The 24024-nt window shown below is 41.5% G+C and overlaps 1 protein-coding gene across 4 annotated transcripts in view; it reads right to left on the bottom strand.

The window, feature by feature from the left end:
• The window catches only part of LOC149444794 (triple functional domain protein), a 455657-nt gene that overhangs the window by 267819 nt on the left and 163814 nt on the right, over positions 1–24024 (bottom strand). For all 4 annotated transcript variants that reach the window (XM_089654527.1, XM_089654524.1, XM_089654525.1 and 1 more), the window contains exons 17-20: positions 21713–21904; positions 20148–20297; positions 7718–7832; positions 4740–4855 (exon numbers count right to left, since the gene is read on the bottom strand). In XM_089654527.1, coding sequence (XP_089510653.1) covers positions 4740–4855; positions 7718–7832; positions 20148–20297; positions 21713–21904 — 573 coding nt within the window. The remainder of the gene's footprint in view (positions 1–4739; positions 4856–7717; positions 7833–20147; positions 20298–21712; positions 21905–24024) is intronic.

Below are 24024 nucleotides of genomic sequence, written 5' to 3'. Positions count from 1 at the left end.
GAGTTTCAGGAGTTTCATTTTGATAAGGTTAATGCACCCAAGGAGAGATAGAGGTAGGGACCCCCATACCTTCAGCTTAAGATCTTGTACCGCAGGAGTAAGATTCAAGGGGAGAAAGTCTAAGGCCCGATGAGAAACCATGACTCCCAGATACTTGAAAATCTCCACCCATTGTATTTGAACATTTGGGGAGGCCGGGTTTGGAGCCTGGGGGTCGATGGGAAACAGTAAGGATTTCATCCAGTTGACCCAAAGACCAGTGACAGGGACAAAGGAGTGTAGAGTCTGGAGGGCCCCAGTGAGCGACTGTCCGGCATTGCCTAGGAACAAACGGAGGTAATCAGCGTACAGGGCTGCCCTCTCCTCCAGCCAGCCAATGTTAGAGGAGGTACCGAGAGCCTCCACTATGGGTTCCACGGCTATGGCAAAAAGAGCTGGAGAGAGGGGGCAGCCCTACCGAAAGCCTCTAGACAGAGAATGGGGTCGATAGGCCGCCACTAAATCTGACCACAGCTATGGGGTTTGCATACAGTATCTTAAGCCATGCAATAAATACTAAAGGGAAGCCCATCCTACGAAGCACCTCCTAAAGGAATGGCCATCACCCTGGAACCCATGTTGATATGTGTGGCATGCATGTTCATGTACAATCTACATATATTAAGGTCTGTGGCTCTGTGAGCCATGAATCCCATTTGGTCTGGCTCAATAATAGTAGGCAAGATCGCTTGCACCCTCAAAGGGAGAAGTTTGGTTAGTATTTTAAAATCGGTATAAAGCAGAGCAATGGGCCTATTGGAGGCGCAGGAGGTAGGATCTTTAGGGGATTTATAGATCAACACCACATGGGCACGGTTCATAGAGGAGGGCAGCTTACCTGAGGATAAGCTTTACATGTAGAGGGAGGCCAGCCGCAGGGCGAGTATAGCACTATGAGCCTTACAGAATTTGATGGGGAGGCCATCAGGGACAGGGGCTTTCCCTGTAGGGAAGCAGTAAATGGCAGTAAAGACCTCCTCAGGAGTAATGGGCCTTACCAAGGTTTCCGGTTTCCTGGGTATTGTAAAATTGACAGGTTTCTAGAACATCCGACAGGAAGGTAACCACCTCCCCCGAGGAGGTCTGGATATGGGGAATTAAGGTGAGCGGCTGATCGTGTTGAGCCAGCATCGCTAAAAGGCGCTCATTGGGGTCGCCTTGTTAGAAAAATCGCTGTTTGCTGTTAAAGAGATCAAATCTAGTAGTTTCCCCTAAGTAGAGGTGCAATTCCCTTTTGGCCATGGAGAGGTGGTCAAAGTTGAATTTAGAGGGATCTGCTGCATATTTGTCTGTGTGGAGTCGTGTGGAGTTCCACTGAGTCGTGTAGAGTGTGGGTAGTATTAGTTTCAACTTTGTGAACCGCAGCAATATAAGATGTATTGACCCCGTGTGTATGCTTTGAAGGCGTCCCATGTAACATCTGGAGAGAATGACCCAACATTATTTTCCCAGAATTCCCCCAGTAGCGGTAGAATAGCATTCACAACAGTTGGATGGGAGATACAATGGGGTCCCAATCGCCAGAGGGAGGCGTTGCGAGAAGGGGGGGGGGGGGGGGGAGTGAAATGTCGGAGCCAGTGGAGGTAATCCACTGGGTAGGTAGGAGGCCGTGAGGACATCAGATAATGCATGATTGGCAAAAGCCAGGTCATTATGGGAAGAGGTTTTGTAGGTGAAGAGGAGAAGCAGGAATAAGATTGAGTGGTGGGATGTTTCCATCTCCAAACCTCTTCCACTCCTACCGCTTGTACTCAGGTAACAAGATCAGTGGAAAAATGTTTGAGGGGGTAGGTTTGTTAAGGTCAGGAGCTAAAATAGCATTAAAATCCCCCATAATTAATAATTTGGCAGGGCAATGCGGGTCAATCCTCTCCAGAAGTGTGTATAGCAGTATGGGGACAAAGGCGGGGGGGATGTATATTGTGGCAATAGATTGTTGACCCCATAACATAAGAACCATCAAAACATATTTGCCCTGTGGGTCAATATGAATGGTCTCAGGATGGATACCCCTCTAGCAAAATTAGAATAGGTAGCATGGTAGGTTTTTTGAATCCATGGTTTTTTTAAGAGCCTATGAGATGCGTGTCTTGGAGAAGCATGATATGGGGGGAATGAGATTTAAGATATTGAAAGAGCAGAGCCCATTTGAATTTGGAGTTTAATCCACGGACATTCCCCGAGAGGACCAGGAAGGAAGCATCATTAGGCGTAGTCATCATGTATGCAGTGAGCTAGAAAGAGTTGCAGGAAGCTATGAAACCAGCTAAGGCATCTCAGGAGCAGCAATCCCCACCTCGGCCAGGGATAACAGCAAACCAATACATATAAAACAAGAAACAAGAACCCAACATGCACCAAGGTGCATACCCTGCCCTCATCCTGCATCTTCTCTCAAAACTGGGAAGGGCAGATGGGGCTTTTACCCTAAACAGTAACATGTGCAAGCAGTAGTGTAGTACTATGTCCAAATGTCATACATAAAAATAAAAAAGGAAAAACCTCCCTCCAGGGGGAACTGTTCCGGGGGAGAGAGAAAAAAAAAAGGGGGGGGGGGGGGGGGAGTGCAGGATGATGACTGTGGGGGGAGAGGGACCCTTAGTCGCCACCAGGGCAAATCTTTATAGGAAGGAGGAGGGGGTCCCTCACCAACTACTACTATTCAAGGGAGATAAAAATGTGGAAGAGGGGAAGGCACTTAACTGGCATCCGTGGAACCAAAGCAAAAGGCAGCAACAGCTGGTGGGAGGTAAAGTTGCCAGTCTTAACGAGTATCCAACCAGTCGGAGGAGGCCTCAGTTGTGTCGAAGAAATGGGCTTGTTCCCCCAGATTCTCAGCTTGCTAGGGTACAGAAGACTGAAGTGGATGCCTTTTTCTCAGAGTCGCCTGGGGATTTCCATGAAGGATTTGCGGTGTCATCGGATCTCCTTGGAGTAGTCTGGGAAAAACAGCAACTTGGCATTCTCATAAAGTAGGCCATGTGTGGTACAGGCCACCTCTAGGATTTTGTCTCTGTTCCGATAATTGAGGAGGTGAAGGAGAAACTGGTGGGAGGGGGAGACAATGGTGGAGGAGGTGTTGGTGGGACCCTGTGGGCCCATTCCACATGGAAGGTAAATGGCATGTTGGTTAGGCCAAATGGGGTTGTCATCAATTGTTCAGCAAATTCATCCGGCTTTGCCCCTTTGGCCCACTCGGGAAGGCCCAAAACGCGGATGTTATTCCTTCTGAGTCGATTTTCAGTATCAATGCCCAGTTCCTGGTGCGCCTTGACCTGCATCTGTAGGGCCCTCAGCTCCAGTGAGTCAGAATGGACAGTGTCCTCCACCGCAGCAACACAACCCTCCACCTCAGAGAAGCGGGACCTAAATCCGTCAAGGTCGTAACGCAGAAGACTGATGACCGTTGCCAAGAAGTCTATCTTTGCTGTCAGCGTCTCCTTGCAGGTGGTGATCACTGCCAGGATGTTGGCGCTGGAGAGGTCTCATCCACAGACGCCCGAGGTGTCTGAGTGCTGGCAGACATAGTGCAGGGAGAAGGCCTCGTGGCCAAGATGGCTGCCGATTAGCAAGAAGGGTGGGATGAGGTCGGCCCGCTACGGGAGGAGCTATCGTAGGATAAAAGATCCCTTTTATAAGTGCCGAAAGCAAAGTAGGAGGCCGGTAGATAAAAGGCAGGATCGGAGCTCCAGCAGCACACGTCTGGTCATGGTCACATCCCGGCCATGCCCCCCGAAGATGGATCTTTCAAAGGTTTTAAAGGAATGATGATATGAGAGTGACTCTTGATGGATCAGATGGATGGGCCCCCAGCCGGATCAGTAACAGGCACAGAGCTCCACTTCGAATCAGGTGCCAGCAAGGTGGAGGTGGGGTACTGGTATGGGCTGGTATTATTAAAGATGAGTTAGGACCTTCTCAGGTTAAATATGGACTCAAAATCAACTCCCAAACCTACTGCTAGTTTTTAGAAGAGTCTGCATCTTTCAAGACCATGATATTTATGCAGGACAATGCTCCATTGCATGCATCTTAGTACTCTACTGCATGGCTAGCCAGTAAAGGCCTTAAAGATGAAAGAAAAAACATGACCTGGCCCCCTTCCTTACCCAACCAAAATCCTACTGAGAACTTGGGGGCCCTTTTTAAATGGGAGAATTTCAGTGAAGGAAAACAGTACACCTATCTGAACAGTGTCTGGGGAGGTTATGGTCGCTGCTGCACAAACAAAATTACTGTCAACAGATCAAGAAACTGACAGATTCCATGGGTGGCTAGATTGGTCTTTTTTTTTTTTTTTTACTTGAAAAATGTTTATTTGTAAATTTTTAGTTGTTTTTTTATTATTCCCACTTTAACAGATGAAAACAAACAAGTGAGATGAGAAATTTTCATTTTCCATTGAGCTGTGTAATAATTCTGCACACTAACAGTTGCCCAATAATTGTGCACACAGATATTCTCCTAACGAAGCCAAAACCTCACTTTTACTCTCTTAAATATTCAGGCTTGAGGTTTATTAACATTTTGGATTGACCAAGAGCACTGTAGTTGTTCAACAATGAAATTTATCCTCGAAAATACAACTTACCTAATAATTGTGCACACAGTGAAGTTCTGCTTTAACACATCAGAAAACTCTAACAAATTACAGTGCCAAACTCAAGCACCACTGAAAAGGAGAATTAAAAATGACAAACCTGTTTAGCACTTCTTTCAAATACAACATATTGCTGGCAATGATCTAGTCGTCTTTTCCTAAGAGTCCAATAATGAAGTACCCGGTTTTCTCTTTGAAACAATTCATTTAAGATATCTGCAAAAATATTCACAAATTGTAAAAGAATAAGGGAAAAAGAAAAAAAAAATGTATTACCCATTTCAGTTCTCTCACCTGTATGACCTTTATAACATTTCTGCTTTGGGCCTATTTATTTTGTGATAACTTTGTTATGACTAAAGATTAACTTTAGAAATACACACACATACATAATTTGCTCACGCGCGTCCTGCAAGTGGTTAACAAAAAATTATCTTGACTTACCTGTAAAATTCTTGGAGTACATTGCAAGGCACAGGCTGAGTTTTCATACACCCTGGGTAATAGACTCATTCCTTCAGGTGAAAGGACACTGGCAAGCTTTTAAAAAGGCATGTACCCTGGGTACCTCCCCTATACCAATACCTAATTCTGAGTTTTCAGTTTTGAAACCTGCCATGCAATGTAACCATAGATAGAAGGGAGGGTAGTCTAGGTCCAGTACTGTATTCCACGATATGGAATTTATAGGTTAGCAAAAAAAACAAAAAAATTATCATACAGTACAGGACAAAAGGCAAAGTATTTATAGACCCTGGATGTCCCCAAACAATGAAAAGTAGGGTGGGCAACCAAGAGATAAACAGAACAGTGCCAACAGGCCCAACAAGGGTAAACAGACCCAACTTCAGGGTGCCACTGCAAGAACTTTGTAACCAAAAGCTGCATTCACAAAAGATGTCCACATGTAGAACTCTGACATGTCCAGAAGGAGTACATAGCTACCTGGGTGTAGACTGTCCTGTAGCGAAGTTCTCATGGTAAAATGGCAAGAGAAAGGGCCTGAGTACCATATGACTGATCCAGGCAGAAATGACAGTAAAGTGTGCCACTAGCAGATTGATTTAACACCTGAACAGCCACCAAAAATTAAATTGGAGTGGTTGATTTCTAGTGTCAAGTTTAAATTGTATTGTGAATACATTCCATAGTCACTGTTTTTACAATAATGACCAGAGAAACAGGGTAACCCTGTCCTGCCTGACTACAACACTGAACCCTATAAAGAGTACAGCATTTGCCAATCATGCTGAGCATACCCCCGAATGAGTCTTCAGGATCTGGGCTCCATAGGGATGGATTATGGCCCAGGTCCTGTATAGCAGCCTGTGGCTGACTATTTGCACTGCACAAAGTGTCAAGTTGAGCACCCCCGCAGGATCCATTGCCCAAAGCAACATTACAGGCCATCCCCACAGTGTTGGGACCAGGTACAGCTTCCAATGTTTTACTAAGGTTGCATGGATCTGGATGCACAGCTTCTATAAGACAGTAAAGGAACTGAATGAAGAGTTGATTTAAGAATCTGAAGATAAAATATTAACAAGTTAAAGGATAAATTCACCTTCTGGACAAAAATAATAAATGCACATTTTTTTTTACAGGTAAAAAAACGTACATTTATTATTTTTGTCCAAAGGAGTCTGGAAAGCATTGCACCAGTGATCAGCAGATTGCTAATGCCATGCAGGTCTCCTGCAGACCTGTCAGAATATTTGCTTTCCATACCTGAAGTATGGCCAAGCAGATGTTCTGACAAGAAGCTTGAATGAACTACCACGGCTCTTCAAAGCGCCGTGAGAGTTCACTGAAAACTACAAGCCCACAGCTGCGAAGACTGTCGGGACATACGAGTTCATTCATTCACGGAAGTCCGTGAATGAATGACACGGCCGTGTGGGCGGAGCACTGTTTTCAAATCTGACAGATAGTACACGGAAACTTCTCCCCATATTATCTGTCAGAGGGAGGGCAGCAGGCACAGATGCAGCTATGGGAACATGTTACATGTTCCACCCTAAAAACCTATCCTTTAAGCGCAGTGATTTCTCTGTAAGAAAGAGGAGGTTCATCACCTTAGGACTCATGGACTGGGAGTGGAGAAGCATGCGATTAAATACATTAAAATCATTGTTAATTTAATATTTCTGAGAGTACCCTATGTGATAGTCATTCTGAAATTGTATTTGTTTTCCATTTTGAAGTCTAATGTACTCAAACATTTTTCAGGAAGCAAAACTTTTGAAAAAAAATTCCTGTACGTTGTTATAGGGGAGGTGCCAGGGTCTATGAATACTCTGTTCTGTACTTTATGAATAAGATGTGTGTAAAAACAGCAAAATTTTAATTGTAAAAGAAAATGGAGGTAGACAAGTGTGTTCTATCAATATTAGACAAATTCAATGTAAGCAGCATGCCTACTCCAATGGTTCATGCAAATGGCAGCACAGAACTTAGAGGTAGTGATCTGATGCCAGGTGAAGGAGTTTACAGACTGGAAGTAGTGGTCACACTGTACATTTAGGTGAAGGCTAATAACATGAATCACCAATGTCTTTGATAACACTCATTTTTCTATAAGCAAACCCCCCCCCCCCAAAAAAAAAAACCCCTCAACTCATCATACTTACACTTTTAGAAAAAAAAATGGATAAGGCCTCATTCACACTGGCAAAATAAATACCATGTTTAGAAGCAATTTTTTTTTCTAATGCCTCTCAAATGCATGTTTGCATTCAAATTTTAGACTTCAGCAAAGAAAAAAAGAAAAAGAAGTTCCAAACCTGAGTTCTTGCTGGCCTAAAATTACACACGCATGCCTACAAGAACATGTAAACATGCACATCTGTGCATAAATTCATTTGAATGGTTATAATAAATATTTTAGCCAACAGAAAATGTCAGAAACATGCAAGTATTTAAAAAACTGGCAGAAAGATTTAGCAAAGATGGGAGTATTTTATTATGTCCGTGTGCACACAGCCTAACAGACCAACTGAGCTGGTAAACTACTGTTGTCATTATATGACGCGGTCTTGTAGAATTTCAGTATGGCTTAACTTTTGGATGTAAACTTACTTTTTACTTGCTGCTCTGGAGCTTTAACGTGTGAAACCATTCCTGGCATGTTTACACTATTCCTGTGCAGATATTTCAAAAAGACATCAGCATTTCTTCGAGCCAAAGTACAAGCCTTAAAAATAAATTGCATAGACATAAATTACATTTTTTCCCCCAAAATAAAATGCAAAATAATAAACATTAAAGTAAACCTCTGAAAACAAATTAGAAAAGGTGAGAACCTATGCAAACCATTATTCCTGCATATGTGCTTCCTTCTCCAAACTTACAGTTGTGTTCACCAGATTAGGAATGCAGCAACTTCTTTCCAATGGGAACACAAAGTGGAATAAAAGCCCATTTTTTAGAGAAGCATAAGAGCCTCTGCTAGATTTTTGTTATGTGAAGAAAAAAATTTGTTTCAATGTCTCTCTGGTCAACCGAAAGATGCAATTGTCACAAAACATGCACAGAAGTGAAAGCCAGACATAAGTTGTAGAAAGCCTCTACTTTATAATAGAATGTATACTGTATATTGAAAATGACCAAAAATATGTTAAGACTGTACCATAAACATCTACAATGTTCATATGGTAAGCAAAATTACTAGCAAATATTCCACCAGTATTTTTTCCCCCAATTAGAATTCTTGGCCAAGAGAGAAAGGAACTCGCCAGACAATAAGGCCCCTTTCACGCAGATGGTTTGTTGCGGCTTGCTGTCAGCCCGCCATTGTTTAAATGGGTTGATCGGCCAATGCCAATCACATAATCCGGTCATTACTGCAGCAAGAATTCGCAGACTCTTGCTGTAGGGATCCAGAGGCTGTAACACACTGGCCGTGTGATAAGTGAACTCTGAAAAGATGGGGGGGACAGAGACATTAACCCATTCCTCCCTAATAAACTTTTGCACATGCTGAAATGCAATTTTGTTTGGTAGAGAACCAACAGAGTAGTTAGTTTTTTTAGGCTGCATGAGATTTGTTCAGATGTTTACCAAATTTATGTTTTCAATTAAAAAAAAAATTATTTTAGAACAGACAAAACAATAACATTACAAATGTTTTTGTATAATATGAAAGATGAGACTATAACAAGTAAATAAATGCTAAACCTGTCAAGATTTAGGGCTTGTTCACACCACAATTCCAGCTCTCCAGGTGAGTTTCTGTATACACTTCTACATGTGTTTTCAATGCAGTTTGATTCCTCTCCCTTTATCCCCACGCTTTAATAACCTTTATTTTCTTTCAGGATGATAGGCGCATTTTCTTTGAAGTTATTGCCTGCTTCTTCCTCTGGCTTTTCCGTTGTTTGATGCGGGTAGCAGTTTAGAGAATCTTCAGAGTGCTAAGGATGTCTGCCCTAACAAACCTACTAATGGTGCTGGTTATTGCAATGCTAAGACTACGTACTTATCTGAAACTTTGTTTCTGGGTTCATCGACCACTGACCGAAGGAAAAAGTAAAGAGTAATTTTGGTCACTGACCTTTGTGAGAATCTAAGTTTTTTGGGTGGGACAACTGGTGGAGAGTAAGTTTTCTGCCTGGCTAGTAGGTCTAGACTCAATTTTAAGCCCTGCTCTAAACACTGTAATATGATGCTGCCATAAAGATCCAAACCCCACACAAAATTGAGCGGTAGAAATAAGTTAATCTTATAGTTAGGGGGTTCCCTGCAGCTGTGATGTACTGGATATACAAATTCACACCCCACTGAGCAGTGATTATATGCATGATTACTATGGTTTCCATAGATGTAGACGCTTAAAGCCCAATAAATTAGATATATACTCAAACTCTTACTCACATCTAGTAGGAAGATTAGATCCTGAATGTACAGTGGCATTCTACTGTAAACCAAAAGATGTCAGATCGGCTTAACCACATGCCGCCCAGCCACCGCATATAAACGGTGGCAGGGCGGCGCTCGTAGGCAAAAGCACGTTTTAAAACGTGTGCCTACAAAACAGGCAGGGGGCGCGCGCGAGGCATGCGCCCGCCCTACCTGTCCCGCGGGTGTCAGCAGCGGGTCTCCGCTGCCGGGTCACGGCCGGTTTTTACCGGCCGTTTTCCCGCGATGAGCGGTGAACACTGAAACAGAGCAGGGCTGCATTGTTTACACACAGCCTGCTCTGTGACAGTTCGCCGCCAAGCTGCAGAGGGAGAGAACAGTTTCTCTCCCTCGATAAACTCCCCCCTCCCTCCCCCCGTCCAGTACACACCCCCGCCCCTTAGTAAAACACTCCCCTCACACAGTGAACACTAAAAATGTTAACCCCTTCCTCCCCAGTACAGTTTCAGTGGTTTCACTGATCACTGTATTGGTGTCACTGGGGATGTCAGTGACCCCAAGTCAGCTCCCCCCCAGTGTCAAAATGTCCGCCTCAGTCCCGCAGTCCCGCCATAAGTCGCTGATTGCCGCTATATGTCGCTGATCGGCGCCATTATTAGTATAAATAAAAATTAAAAATCCCAGTATCTTTCCCGCCATTTGTAAACGCTATAACTTTCACGTAAACCAATTAATTTACACGTATTGGGTTTTTTTTTAGCAAAGACATGTCGCAGAATGCATTTTGGCAGAAATTTATTACTAAATTTGATTTTTGCATTTTGCATTTTTTTTTTACTGGACATGTTTTATAGCAAAAAGTCCAAAATATTGTTTTTTTTTCCTCAAAATTGTCAGCCTTTTTTTTTTATAGCACAAAAAATAAAAACCGCACAGGCGATCAAATACCACCGAAAGAAAGCTCAATTTGTGGGGAAAAAAAGGATGTAAATTTCATTTATGTAGCATATTGCATGACCGCACAATTGTCCGTTAAACTAGCGCAGCGCTGTATAGCAGAAAAATGGCGTAAATTGCAGTATTTATACCATAGTTTGTAGACGCTATAACTTTCATACAAAGCAATCAATATACACTTATTGGGATTTTTTTTTACCAAAAACATGTAGCAGAATACATTTTGGCCTAAATTTATAACCAACTTTGAGTTTACTATATATTTTTTATAGCTGAAAGTAAAAAATATTGTTTTTCTTCAAAATTTTTGGCCTTTTTTTGTTTATAGCGTGAAAAATAAAAAGCGCACAGGTGATCAAATACCACCGAAAGAAAGCTCTATTTGTGTGAAAAAAAGGACGTAAATTTCGTTTGGGTGCAGCATTGCATGACCGCGCAATTATCAGTTGAATTAGTGCAGCGCCGAGTAGCAAAAAGAGGCCTGGTCATTAAGGGGGGTAAATCCTCTGGAGCTCAAGTGGTTAAAGTACAGTTATGTAAGATAATGAAAGATCTGACAGGTTGTCATAGCTGGAACGCACGCCAGCATGTGTGATTTGGATGGAAATCAGACTGTTTCCAAATGAGGGGGTGTAAACTCGAGCCAGCCAATCAGAAACTCTGCCTTGTCACTGATTGGTGTGGCTGAGAGGTGGAAGAGTAGATGCATTCCTATGGAGGCGGAGAAGCAGAAGCCGCCGTGAGTCAGCTGACACATCCTGATGGAAGTTCCAGTCCGCCATGTGCTCCATGGGGACCAGAAGAGAAGGAACACACCGCCGACCACCACCTCAAAGTACGTATGCGCGAACGAGGCAGGAGCGCACCAGAGACACAACCAGAGATGTGGCACAGGGGAAATGAACACAGGATGTAGGACTTATAGGACGGATATACCCTGATACAATATATGGATAAAAGAAAAACACCTGTAATATAAGGAAATAGTAAAAAGAATTGTAGAAAAAAATATATATGGTGATAAATCGTGATACTAATGAAAGAATGATTTTACACAAGATAGCTGTGCTGAGACATACAAGCATAAAAACATATAAAAAGAATTATAAAATGATAACTCCTCCTCCCATGCGCGCCTCCAGGACTTCCCCCATCCTCTGGAACTCACTACCCCAATCCATCAGACTGTCACTGACCCTCCTCACCTTTAGGCACACCCTGAAAACCCATCTCTTCAGAAAAGCCTACCCCGCCCTCACCTAACTGCTGACCTCCTCCGCTCTCCCCTCCACTCCATCCCCCACAGCAATTTCCTCCTGTACCACTCAGATCAAACCATAGATGACATGAAAGGTACTGCAACTTATGAACTGCTGAATCCTATGTACACGGCCATCGGTACCAACAACCTCTTTTTTCCAATGCCACATGTATGAACAGGAGCCACAGTTGGATACCCCACATTTGTAATTACCACTTTGGTCAAACAAGGTTGACCATGGGCCAGCAATGTGTTTTCCAGTGGAACCAGATTTATTAATCCTACTGGGAGCTATATTGCTCCTCAGGTCTCTGGGCTTTCTAAAAATGATGGATGGCCTGGGAGCAAGACATTGGCCTAGAACATGGTCCTGTCTAAGGATGTTCCAGTTTTTTTTCCGTTGTATGTCAAAGGCTTTAGTATTTCACCTGGTGCAGAATCTGGTTTGATCAGTGGGGTTTACACCTTTTTTTCTTTTTGATGTTATTAGGGTATGTGATTGCCAGCGGGGACTCCTCTGAAGGGCTGTCATCACACAAAACCCAGTACTTCAAATATGCTTCCTCCACATGGGTCTAACTGTACCCCTTTTCTAGGAACTTAATTCTCAGAATGGCCCCTTGTTTGCTGTTCATAGTCAGTCCTGGTGGTACAGGTTCTTTTGAATCTACAGTATTGCCCAAACGGGAACATTATGTATCCACTTGGGATGGTGGTTACTTTTGGAGTGTAGATATGAATTGCCAGCACTTGGTTTAAAATGTGTTCTGGAGTGGATATGGCAATCTGAGTCGACTCTTAGTTCTAAATCCAGAAAGATTAGATTGGTGTCATCTATTATGTGTGTGAAACTTACGCCAAATGGGTTATTGTTGCAGTGGGCTAGAAAATCGTCTAGTTCGTCATCGAAGCCTTGCCAGACAAAAAAGATGTCATCTGGCATACATAGCTAAATTGGCTCAATAAGGATTTTCATTCCATATACTGACCTCTTTTGCAAGCAACCTTTACTGTTAAAGCCTTTAGGCAGAGAATTCTGTGAATATAAATGCACGTATGGATTTTGTTTAGGACAGACATGACTACCACAGGAAATGCTCACTTTTTTCCACTAGATAGAGATTTTTAGGAGAGTGAAAATCATTTCAGGGAGTGACCCAATCGTCATACTGCACACTTTAATTGTTCATGAGTTCAACTAATGTTTTGAAAGTCTTTTTAGGTCTCTAAGTGCCCAACTGGGCATAGCAAGACAGAAGCAAGTCAACCGGCACTATGCCAAGTTCTATTCCAAGCACTGCCTTATACATTGACATACAGTCAGGTCCATAAATATTGGGACGTCAACACAATTCTAACATTTTTGGCTCTATACACCACCACAATGGATTTGAAATGAAACAAACAAGATGTGCTTCAACTGCAGACTGTCAGCTTTAATTTGAGGGTATTTACATCCAAATCAGGTGAACGGTGTAGGAATTACAACAGTTTGCATATGTGCCTCCCACTTGTTAAGGGACCAAAAGTAATGGGACAGAATAATAATCATAAATCAAACTTTCACTTAATACTTGGTTGCAAATCCTTTGCAGACAATTACAGCCTGAAGTCTGGAACGCATAGACATCACCAGACGCTGGGTTTCATCCCTGGTGATGCTCTGCCAGGCCTCTACTGCAACTGTCTTCAGTTCCTGCTTGTTCTTGGGGCATTTTCCCTTCAGTTTTGTCTTCAGCAAGTGAAATGCATGCTCAATAGGATTCAGGTCAGGTGATTGACTTGGCCATTGCATAACATTCCACTTCTTTCCCCTAAAAAACTCATTGGTTGCTTTTGCAGTATGCTTTGGGTCATTGTCCATCTGCACTGTGAAGTGGCGTCCAATGAGTTCTGAAGCATTTGGCTGAATATGAACAGATAATTTTGCCCGAAACACTTCAGAATTCATCCTGCTGCTTTTGTCAGCAGTCACATCATTAATAAATACAAGAGAACCAGTTCCATTGGCAGCCATACATGCCCACGCCATGACACTACCACCACCATGCTTCACTGATGAGGTGGTATGCTTAGGATCATGAGCAGTTCCTTTCCTTCTCCATACTCTTCTCTTCCCATCACTCTGGTACAAGTTGATCTTGGTCTCATCTGTCCATAGGATGTTGTTCCAGAACTGTGAAGGCTTTTTTAGATGTCGTTTGGTAAACTCTAATCTGGCCTTCCTGTTTTTGAGGCTCACCAATGGTTTACATCTTGTGGTGAACCCTCTGTATTCACTCTGGTGAATTCCTCTCTTGATTGTTGACTTTGACACACATACACCTACCTCCTGGAGAGTGTTCTTGATCTGGCCAACTGTTGTGAAGGGTGTTTTCTTCACCAGGGAAAGAATTCTTCGCTCATCCACCACAGTTGTTTTCCGTGGTCTTCCAGCTCTTTTGGAGTTGCTGAGCTCACCGGTGCGTTCCTTCTTTTTAAGAATGTTCCAAACAGTTGTTTTGGCCACGCATAATGTTTTTGCTATCTCTCTGATGGGTTTGTTTTGTTTTTTCAGCCTAATGATGGCTTGCTTCACTGATAGTGACAGCTCTTTGGATCTCATCTTGAGAGTTGACAGCAACAGATTCCAAATGCAAATAGCACACTTGAAATGAACTCTGGACCTTTTATCTGCTCATTGTAATTGGGATAATGAGGGAATAACACACACCTGGCCATGGAACAGCTGAGAAGCCAATTGTCCCATTACTTTTGGTCCCTTAACAAGTGGGAGGAACATATGCAAACTGTTGTAATTTCTACACCGTTCACCTGATTTGGATGTAAGTACCCTAAAATTAAAGCTGACAGTCTGCAGTTAAAGCACATCTTGTTCGTTTCATTTCAAATCTATTGTGGTGGTGTACAGAGCCAAAAATGTTAGAATTGTGTTGATGTCCCAATATTTATGGACCTGACTGTAGCTCCCAAAGACCTTGGTCCATGTGGCCAGGGCAATCACCTGTTGAATCAGTGCTTCTCCATAGACAGCTCAACTCTCCAACAAGACATGGCAGTTTAATCAAATGTAGTTTTTCTTGTAAATTGCACTACATGGATGTTGAGTGGTCATATCAAAGTGTAAATGGACAGTGAGCTTCTACTCCATGTTCACTATGAAGGCTGGATAAAAACTGAGGAACACATAGAAGGGAGGGTCTAGCTAGCTAAGGAATAACTAATTAGTCTAGACACTCAGATTGGATATCATTTTAAAAACATTGCAAGTTGTAGCTTGATTAGCACTAAGTGTCAGCACAGGGTATTATACATTACACAACCAAGTCCAATGTAAGGTGAGGGATACATAAGTGCTCCAGAACACCATCTCTTCAATAGAGTGGCAATATAGGGGAGAGAATTCTTATGCAGTTTTGTCTTCATTTTCCTCTTACTCTGTGACCTCTATGACCAGCATATCAGGGTCTGACTCTGGTTGAGAAATGTGTAGGACAAGACGTGGGGGGTTCTTGAACTCTGGACAAAGCTAAATGACTTAACGGCATAATCAGTCTAGGGAATTGTGACACACAGGCAGAAAATTCTGCTTTCGTTGAGAAGGATGCTTATTTTTTGCCTGAGAATGAACTAGAACCAGATGCTGAGACCTGTGTTAATATCAGGGCTTGCTCTGGTAAACGGAGGCATTGGCACTCTGAGTTTGAGCATTCAGGAGGCAAAACAAATTTCTGCCAGTTTAGACTTGGCTCCCTTTCACTTGGTTTCCCCCCATCACTACAAGTGAGCATATGTGGAGTACTCATGAAGCAGAGTGTTGGAATAGGGTAAGAGTTTCCAGAAAGGAGTACACAGTATCCCAAGTATAGACTGCTCTGTAACAAACTGCCTTGCCAAAAAAATAGCAAGAGAAATTTATGCTGTGCCCAACCAGGAGCAGAGTTTAACCATTTAATATGGTCTTGCCCAGTTATAGCTCACTATTGGAAACAGGTTATGGAATTGCTTTCTACTATTCTTTCTACTCCTGTTCAGCTCACACCAGACGTATGTCTACTTAGCTGAGGAACTATCGCCCAGATATGTCAGGAAACTTCTGAAAGAAACCTTATTTTGGGCACTTAAGCAAATTTCACTTAAAGTGGTAGTAAAGTTTTTTAGGTTTTTTTTTAAAGTGAGGCCCACCTGCAAGGTAATTCATAATGTGCTAGTATGCAATGCATACTAGCACATTATAAGACTTACCTTAACATAAAGCCCTCCAGCAGCGCACGGTCACTTCTGACAGAACATCCATCTTTTCATGTGAAATTTTAGCGCCAAGTTTGAAAAAACGTTTTCATTTAAAAACAATTTCCCCATTTACAAAGTAACGGTCAGAGATACAGGGTGTCCCTGCATTACCTGTTCACGACACTGGACTGCACATAAAGTCCATGGCTTTCATCTGCCATCATGATTTGCATACCCCAAAGAGGTCTTCAGTGACTGGGTTCCACTGTGATAGACCACATCTCTGGATCTGTTCAGCACCCAGTAGCTAAATCAAGAAGTGCCAAAGGCAAGTGCCCCATGAAGGGTCCAGTGCCTAAAGTAACATTACAGGCCGTCCTCCACAGTGTGGAGTCCAGGTACAGCTCCCAAGCATTCACCAATTCGGATGTACTGATTCTGCATAGGCATTGGAAGACATCAAGAGTTCATTGAAGAATCGGAAAATAAAATCATAATAAAAATAAAAACTAGTGAAATTGTTTTTGCAGGAAGGAGACAATGTCTATCACCTTCAGACACAAAAAAAAATGCAAAAAAAATGGAGGACTCATGAAGTGGGGTAAGGTTATAGGGAGGTGCTGGGAGGGGGGGTGTCCTCAAAAGCTTGTCGGTGTCCAATCACTTGAATATATGAGCCTATAACCCATGGTGTATGAACAAATTGCCTGTGCCTTGTATTGTAGGAGTAAGATAAGCAAATACACTGCAATCCTCTGCTCCTCCCTGCTGCATGACCGGTCCCCATAGCATCCCCCCCCCCCAACATACTCCACCGGTCTAAGGTCCTGATGTCATCAAGACCAGTGCAGGGTCCATAACCTTGCACTGGGCAAGAGACAATCCACCACTGCAGTGCCATCTGCTGGAGGAGGGGAGGATCACATAAGTAAAGGCACTTCTCTCCATAGACAAGCCAATCAGTCAATTCTTGCAGTGAAGGTGCGGCCCCATTACAAGGGATTATTCTAGTCTCCTGGAGATGGGCCATAAGCTTGTTTTTACACAATTTCTACTTAATTCTTCTATCACAACAGCGTTGACAAATCCCCAAAGTGTTAGTACAGTGAAGGTGACTAGTACTCTATTAGACCCCCTGATGTCTCTCCTGCTTTAAGCTCAGGCAGATCAGGGACAGAAAATCTGCAAACTATCCCTTGCTTTTCAGGGGAACCTGGGGATTGTGACATAGGTAAAATTAATAGGGCATTAGATTCTTGCAGCTGGAATGACACCTGCATGAGAAAAGCAGCTGCTGTTTGCATGTAGCTACACACCACAGGGTTACCTGCAGTTAGGAACAGATGTCCGATCCTGGATTCACTCAGCTGGATCTAGACCTGGACATCAGTCCCTAACCGCAGGTGACCACTTGGTGTGCAACTATATGAGAACAGCAGCAGCCGCTGTCAGCCTGTCATTAGTTTATATAGGCTGAGCTACCATCAATATTTGCAGGTCCCTGCCATTCCAGAGGAAAGAACCCGCTGATTCTTGTCACTGGAATTCAGTGTATGCGGCTAAACGGCCGTGTAAAGGAGGAGTTACAAAGCACAGGCTAATAATTAAAAACAAGTTCACAACTGCTATTGCAGTCATGAACTTCCTTTAACCCTTTGATTACCATGACATATAGAACACCTCCTTTACAGTCAAAGGGTTAAGTGAAGTTAATGAAAAACAAAGAACTGTACAAAAGTAACAGTACACCATCACAAAGCTGTTTTTCTCTTGTTTGACTGGTATTTATATACCACCACATTTTACCTAGCATTTGTCTCAGTTTACAAAAATGAATACGTTTTATTTAGTATGCTCCCTAAGTAATAGTATTTACCGATACAGTTAGGCTGGGCATACATGGATTGAATTTTTTTTATTTTCTGCTGAATCCGACAAAATTTTAATGACTAAAGTGACTGTCAACTTAGCCAAGCAGCATCTTTGCACCACCCTCTTATCCATGCCTTCACCCAAGTACTCTGTCCTTTAAGCTTTAACTCTTTGTTACACGGGTCGCTGCAAAAAGGCAAGGACATCAGGGAAGGAAATTTTTCAATTAGACTGTATCTAGAGCTGCTCAGATGCACGCATTTTGTCCTACAATGACCCATCACTGCTCAGGATTAGTGACTGAGGCTCCAGCTAGGACCCAGATTTTGCTAGGACGAAAAATGGCAAAAAAGATATTATTGCCACAAAAGTCATCTAATGATTTATTATATAAAAGAAAAGTTTAAGCTTCAGCCACCTATGCTTTTCTAAAACTGGCAAATAAAAAATAAAATTTACATATTTGTAACCATGGCTACAATTGAGGCATTATTGTACACAACTGATAACAAAACTCTTCCAGAGAAGTCCTTCCTCTTCATGTAATTGTCTAACAGCTGTTCATATTACAACACTGGCAATAATGATGTGATTTTAGCAGTTAGACTAACTACACTCATTAGGCAATGAATGCAACTGGTAACAGAACCTGTTTAGCATATTCCCATTGCACACCATACTGGAAGAGCCCTTGGATTTAAGGTGCTGGAATAACAGTTGACTAGCCTTGCATGGAACACACATAGACAGCGCACTTTTGTTCTTGCTGCAAAGCCTGTTTTTTAAAATTAAAATATAATACAACGTTTCAGTGCCATATAGGACTCCATCAGGTGAAATGCTGCATTATGATGTTTGCAGCAGAATCCAAAGTGTGTTGGTGACGTATTTAACTAGAGAAAAGCAGCAGGCTTGGCAATTCAGCAACTAAGTTTGTTATAATCCTTGCAATGTACAGAGGAATTTGGGTCCCCATGTTCACACTAGTGCAGTTTGTTGTGCATCTGCTGTCATACTGCAATGCACAATGGAAATCACATTTTAAAAAATTGACCCAGTCCACATCAATATAACATGGTGATGCGGTGCAGTGTGATTTTTGAAAAGGTGCTTGTTTGGTGCTACACTGTGTGTTTTCAATCCCATACACTTCTATTAAAACCCCAACACGTGTACATGCATTTTTGGTGCTTTTTCTGCTTGAAGCAGTTGTAAAGCCTGAAGGTTTTTTACATTCATGCATTCTATGCTTGAAGTTAAAAAAAACCTTCAGTATGCAGCTTCCACGTACTTTTTTGGGGGGGAAATTTATTTTTATTGGTTTTACAAGTAAACAGTACAACACATGACTGAAGTCAGTCCAACATGGTCACACAGTTAAAATTACATGGAGAAAAAGAAGAAGGAAGAAAAAAAAAAATAAAGGGAGATAATTATCAAAATACACCTATGGCCTGTACAGCAAACCCCACACCTCAGGAGAAAGCAAGGATGTATTGCCCCCCCCCCCCATACCTACCTGATCTCGATCCAGTGACAGTGGCTGCTATCCATGCTCTCGGCCTCCTCCTTGGCTCAGACACAATAGCGATAGGCTCCCGATGCTGTTAATCATAGCCAGTAGGAGGGAGAGAGGGCAGGTCTGAACATTGTTCTGTGTGTCTTATGGAACGAGCACGCTCGAGTGCCCCCATTCCAAGCAGCTTGCCCAAAGTGCTGACGGGGGTCCCAAGAAGAGGAGGATCTGCTCTGTGCCAAACCATTGCACAGAGCTGGTAAATATAACAGGATTGTTTAAAAAAAAAAAAAAAAAAAGCCTTTAGTATTAATTTGAAATCTAGTCTCTTCCTTCTAAGAACAATGATATCACAGCAAATATTGCTAGTCATTAGCAAACACAATTGGCAGAAACATCCAATACCCTGTTAGAAGAGCTGCAGCCATTATAGAAGTGGATTAACACACCTGGATCTACCAAAGACCATGGCTTTCTGCTTGGGACCTAACTACTCTTTCTCCATTTGCGCTATAGAATTTATGTTTTTGTACACTGGCAAAAACAAAAATGCATGGAAAATGTGCATAAATGTGCTACAAAACACACTGAAAGATGCAGGATTATGTAGCAGCGCTAGTGTGCATCTAGACTTGGAGAAATCTATTTAAAATATACAGCACACTGACCATCTTTATTGAAACCTTACTTTTTAAAATTTCACAGACTGCAAGATAGCTTTTCAGTACAAAAAAAAAAAACAAAAAAAAAAACTTAGGAACTCCCAGGGAGACATTTTCAACTAAAATAACAATGCAACCAACAGATTGTACCTTTAGGAAGGCCTCTTTTTGTTCAAGGTGTTTGCTAATCATAGGAGTGACATGGTCAGTTTCAGAATTTGGCCCAAGTTTGTCAGCACCACCACACCAATCTTCTTCTCTCTTGTACTCCTGCTCTAGGCTTTCTAGAACACTACACACCTTAAATTGAAAAAAGATATACATTAATACTAAGAATAATAATGTTTAGATACCAGACAAAACTATGCCAACACCTATTATCCTGCATTCGCAGTTGAGAGATTTGTAGCTTGAAGCTCCATAAACGCTAAAACTTAAAAAATCAATTGTTCTCTATGGTGCTTGCTTGCAGGATCAGGTGTGAACAGACACCAAAGAAAAAAAAATTGATTTTTTAAGTTGGAGCTTCAAGCTACAAATCGTACAAGTGTGAATGCAGCCTGAAACACACAGGTGGCACTTGTGAACTAGGAGGACCATGTCCAATCTTCAAATGTCTTTTGAAAGTCTAGAACTATACTTGTGCAGCGCAATACTTTTTTGTTATATTATGTTCACAGGATTACCAGATGAAAATAAAGGGAAAAGCCTGAAAAAATAAAATAAGCCACTTCATCTAAGGAGTGATAAATTACATTTTATAACATTTTTGGGTTTAGATATACTTTAACCATTTTCTTTTTATTCCAGTGCTGCTGATCTTGTCCAGCCTCTTTTAGATACTTCCATGCATGTGCTCTAGTGATGGCTGCACATCATAGCTTGGGACTTGCATCTATATAATAACAGAGGATGTCTGTGCAGTTTGTGTTGATAAGACTACTTGTAGTCTCCCATCGAAAGCACATGCTACAGGGTGGCAAAACAGGAGCAGAATCAAGAGACAGTTGTCACTCATAGCACAAAGTGATTTCAACTATTTTCAACTGGACGAATACCCAGAATAATGTAATAAAATTTGCACAACATGTACGATGCTGACCTAATCATGTGACAGTCTCCCTACATAAGATGTTATGACTGTCAACTTACTGAAAAAAATTCATAGCATGAACAGCTCTGTGAAAGCATTCCCTTATATGTTCTAGGTAAAGGTATGCTAGGTCAGGTTATAAAATGTCTTCTGGAGGGTCAGCTTGTTTCTCATGAACCAATACAAACCCATCATATTTGGCCAACATTGTTTATTAAATTAATGTGATATGTCTGGCTAACGCATAAGCAACGCTAGGAATCTGATAAAGTGTATTTAAACCCACAAATGAAAAAAAAAAAAAACTTATATATAGCAGCTTACCACTCCTTACATGTAGTAGTTGCAATAATTTTCTTTTTCAGGCTGTTTTTGTTTCTTTGTTTTGACCTGGTAATCTTACAAACACAATTTCTGTTCTTTTGAGGGTACCGTCATTTACAAAAAAAGATGATTACTTTTGGGGTCTTTTTAGCTCATAAGAAATTACAAGGATGCTAAAACAGGTGAAAATGAAAAACTAATAAAGTCACAACACTTTCTAAATAAATATGCTTTTAAGTTTTTAAATATTACAGTTGTACAATGAATGCATACCATATAAAACTCACTACACAGGTACCTGCTCAGAGGTTTTATAGAAGGCCACAGAAGCATTTACAAGTTTCAGTCTGTCCTCCATTTTCAACATCAACTGTTGCCAATGAGAGGCTACTTTTTCTGCACAATCCCTGATCATATCCATATCATAATGATTAGCTTGAAGCAAAGCCTCTGCTTTCTGCTGCACCTGCAGGGCACTTTGGTGTGTTTTCTGCAAAAGAAAAAATATAGCAGATTAGTGAAAAAAATAAAGTCTCAGTACTTTCAACCTGTGTAACCCCCCTCGAGTCCCAGGGCTTTGTTCTGGTTTTGGACTTGCTTACAACTGCTGCTTTGTTCTGCAGTCAATCCAGCCAATCAAGAAATGTTTTTTTTTGGGACAGAATGTACTTTAAATAATATATTTTATTTTTAGAAGGAAGAGAAAATAATAATGAAACTTATGAAAAAAAAGTGATTTTTCTGGTGATTTCGATGACTTAATGCAAAAAACGAAGCGCAGTGTTTTTTTTTTCCTTGTTACATGTTTTAGTTTGTCTGGAATCAAATACTACCAAATTATGGAAAAAATAGATGTTGTAGAAACAATGGTGTACATTTAAATTTGTTTTACAAAGCTTTTTTTCACACTCTGACAAGACAAAAAGACCCTATTTTTGAAAAAATATATTGAAAGACAAAAAAAAAAAATTTGCAGAAAATGTTAGGTTATGAATGTTATTACTTTTATACAATGGCTAACTGGAATTAAAGCAAAAAAAAATGTAAAAAATAAAATAATGTTTTCAGCTTTACTTTTCCAATTTCTTATGTGCAGAAGGTAGGTAATAATGTTGTAAAATACTTAAAGGTTAAGTTCACCTTTCGTAACAGGTTATGATCTGACCGGCCCCCGCTCCGCACTTTGACAGCTAGCGGGGGATCTTAAACCCCACACCAGCTGTCAAATTTAAAGAAAACGTGGCCATGCGGGGATCCGCCCGCCCAACCGAGTCACTCATTCACAGCATTCTGTGAACTAGAGACTACAAGTCCCAGCAGCCTTAATGGCTGGCAACCTGTAGTCCTCAGTGAACTACCACAGAACGTCGTGGTAGTTCATCAATTCTTCCTGTCAGCATATCTGCTTGCTTGTACATCCTGTACGAGCAAGCAGATATTCTGACAGATCTGCAGGAGACCTGCATGGTACCAGCAATCTGCTGATCACTGGTGCAATACTTTACAGGCTCCTGCAAACAAAAATAATTAATGCACTTTTTTTTTTTACCTGCGAAAATTATTATTTTTTTACTAAAAGGTGAACTTATCCTTTAATACTGCTGCTTCGATACATGTGAATACCACTTAGTATAAATGAAAACAGGTACAGCGCTCACTACTGGTAAGAGATCTGAGAATCAGGCACAGAATCCAAAAAGCAGGTGCTCTGGTTCACTGGGTGTCCCCAAGCCACCAAAATACAATGAAACAGAAAATGTGGCTGCCAACTGCACTCTATTAGCCAGAATATTAATTTAGTGTGGCCTTTAGAATGCATTAACTTGCGACAGAGCCTAAACGAGTCTAGTGCTTATGCACGTTTATGCACATGTAAGTGCATCAAGCATTTTTTCTGCTCAAAAACTACTGTCCTGAACACGCTTGGTGGTGTTTTTCAATTCCTGTAAACCAGTGCTCTTCTAATACAACCTGTGAACACCTAAGGCTAACATAGATGTACATTTGCAGGCATGATAAAAAAAAAAAGTCTAACATCTTAAAAACTGAGATTTTTAGCTTTTTGTGTACATGAGCCCTTAATCCCTTGGTGGGAACATGGCAGGGCTCAGAAATAAAACTAGTACATTCTGGCTCTCAATGGCTGAAAACTTGCGTGCCCATTTTTTGGCATCAAACTGCACTTTACAGTTGCTCAGGAGTGGCAGGACCCCACAGACTACACCAAAATGAATATTTAGAAAAGTAGACTCAAGTTTTTTTGGAAAAAAGGTATAACTCAACTTTGAAACCCAAAAGTCAACAATATCAAATTCAATGACCGGTTTTGCAACAGTGATGGCACAGTAAAAATAGCATCCAACAATATTTTCATTTACGTCTCCAATGCAAAGGGATACCATATACAGTTAGGTCCATATATATTTGGACACAGGCACAATTTTCATACTTTTAGCGCTGTATACCATCAGAATAAATTAAAATGAAACAATCCAAATAAATCTGAAGTGCAGACTTTTAGCTTTAATTCAAGGGGTTGAACATAAATATCAAGTACAAATTTTAGGATTTGTAACCATTTTTATACACAGTCCATCCATTTTCAGGGGC

Source organism: Staurois parvus, unplaced genomic scaffold, assembly GCF_062004578.1.
Source record: "Staurois parvus isolate SC_StPar_1 unplaced genomic scaffold, SC_StPar_1.0 ptg000772l, whole genome shotgun sequence".
NCBI classification, from domain to species: domain Eukaryota; kingdom Metazoa; phylum Chordata; class Amphibia; order Anura; family Ranidae; genus Staurois; species Staurois parvus.
The sequence above is the reverse complement of the archived record's forward strand: the minus strand, read 5'-3'. Positions and strand labels throughout refer to the sequence as shown.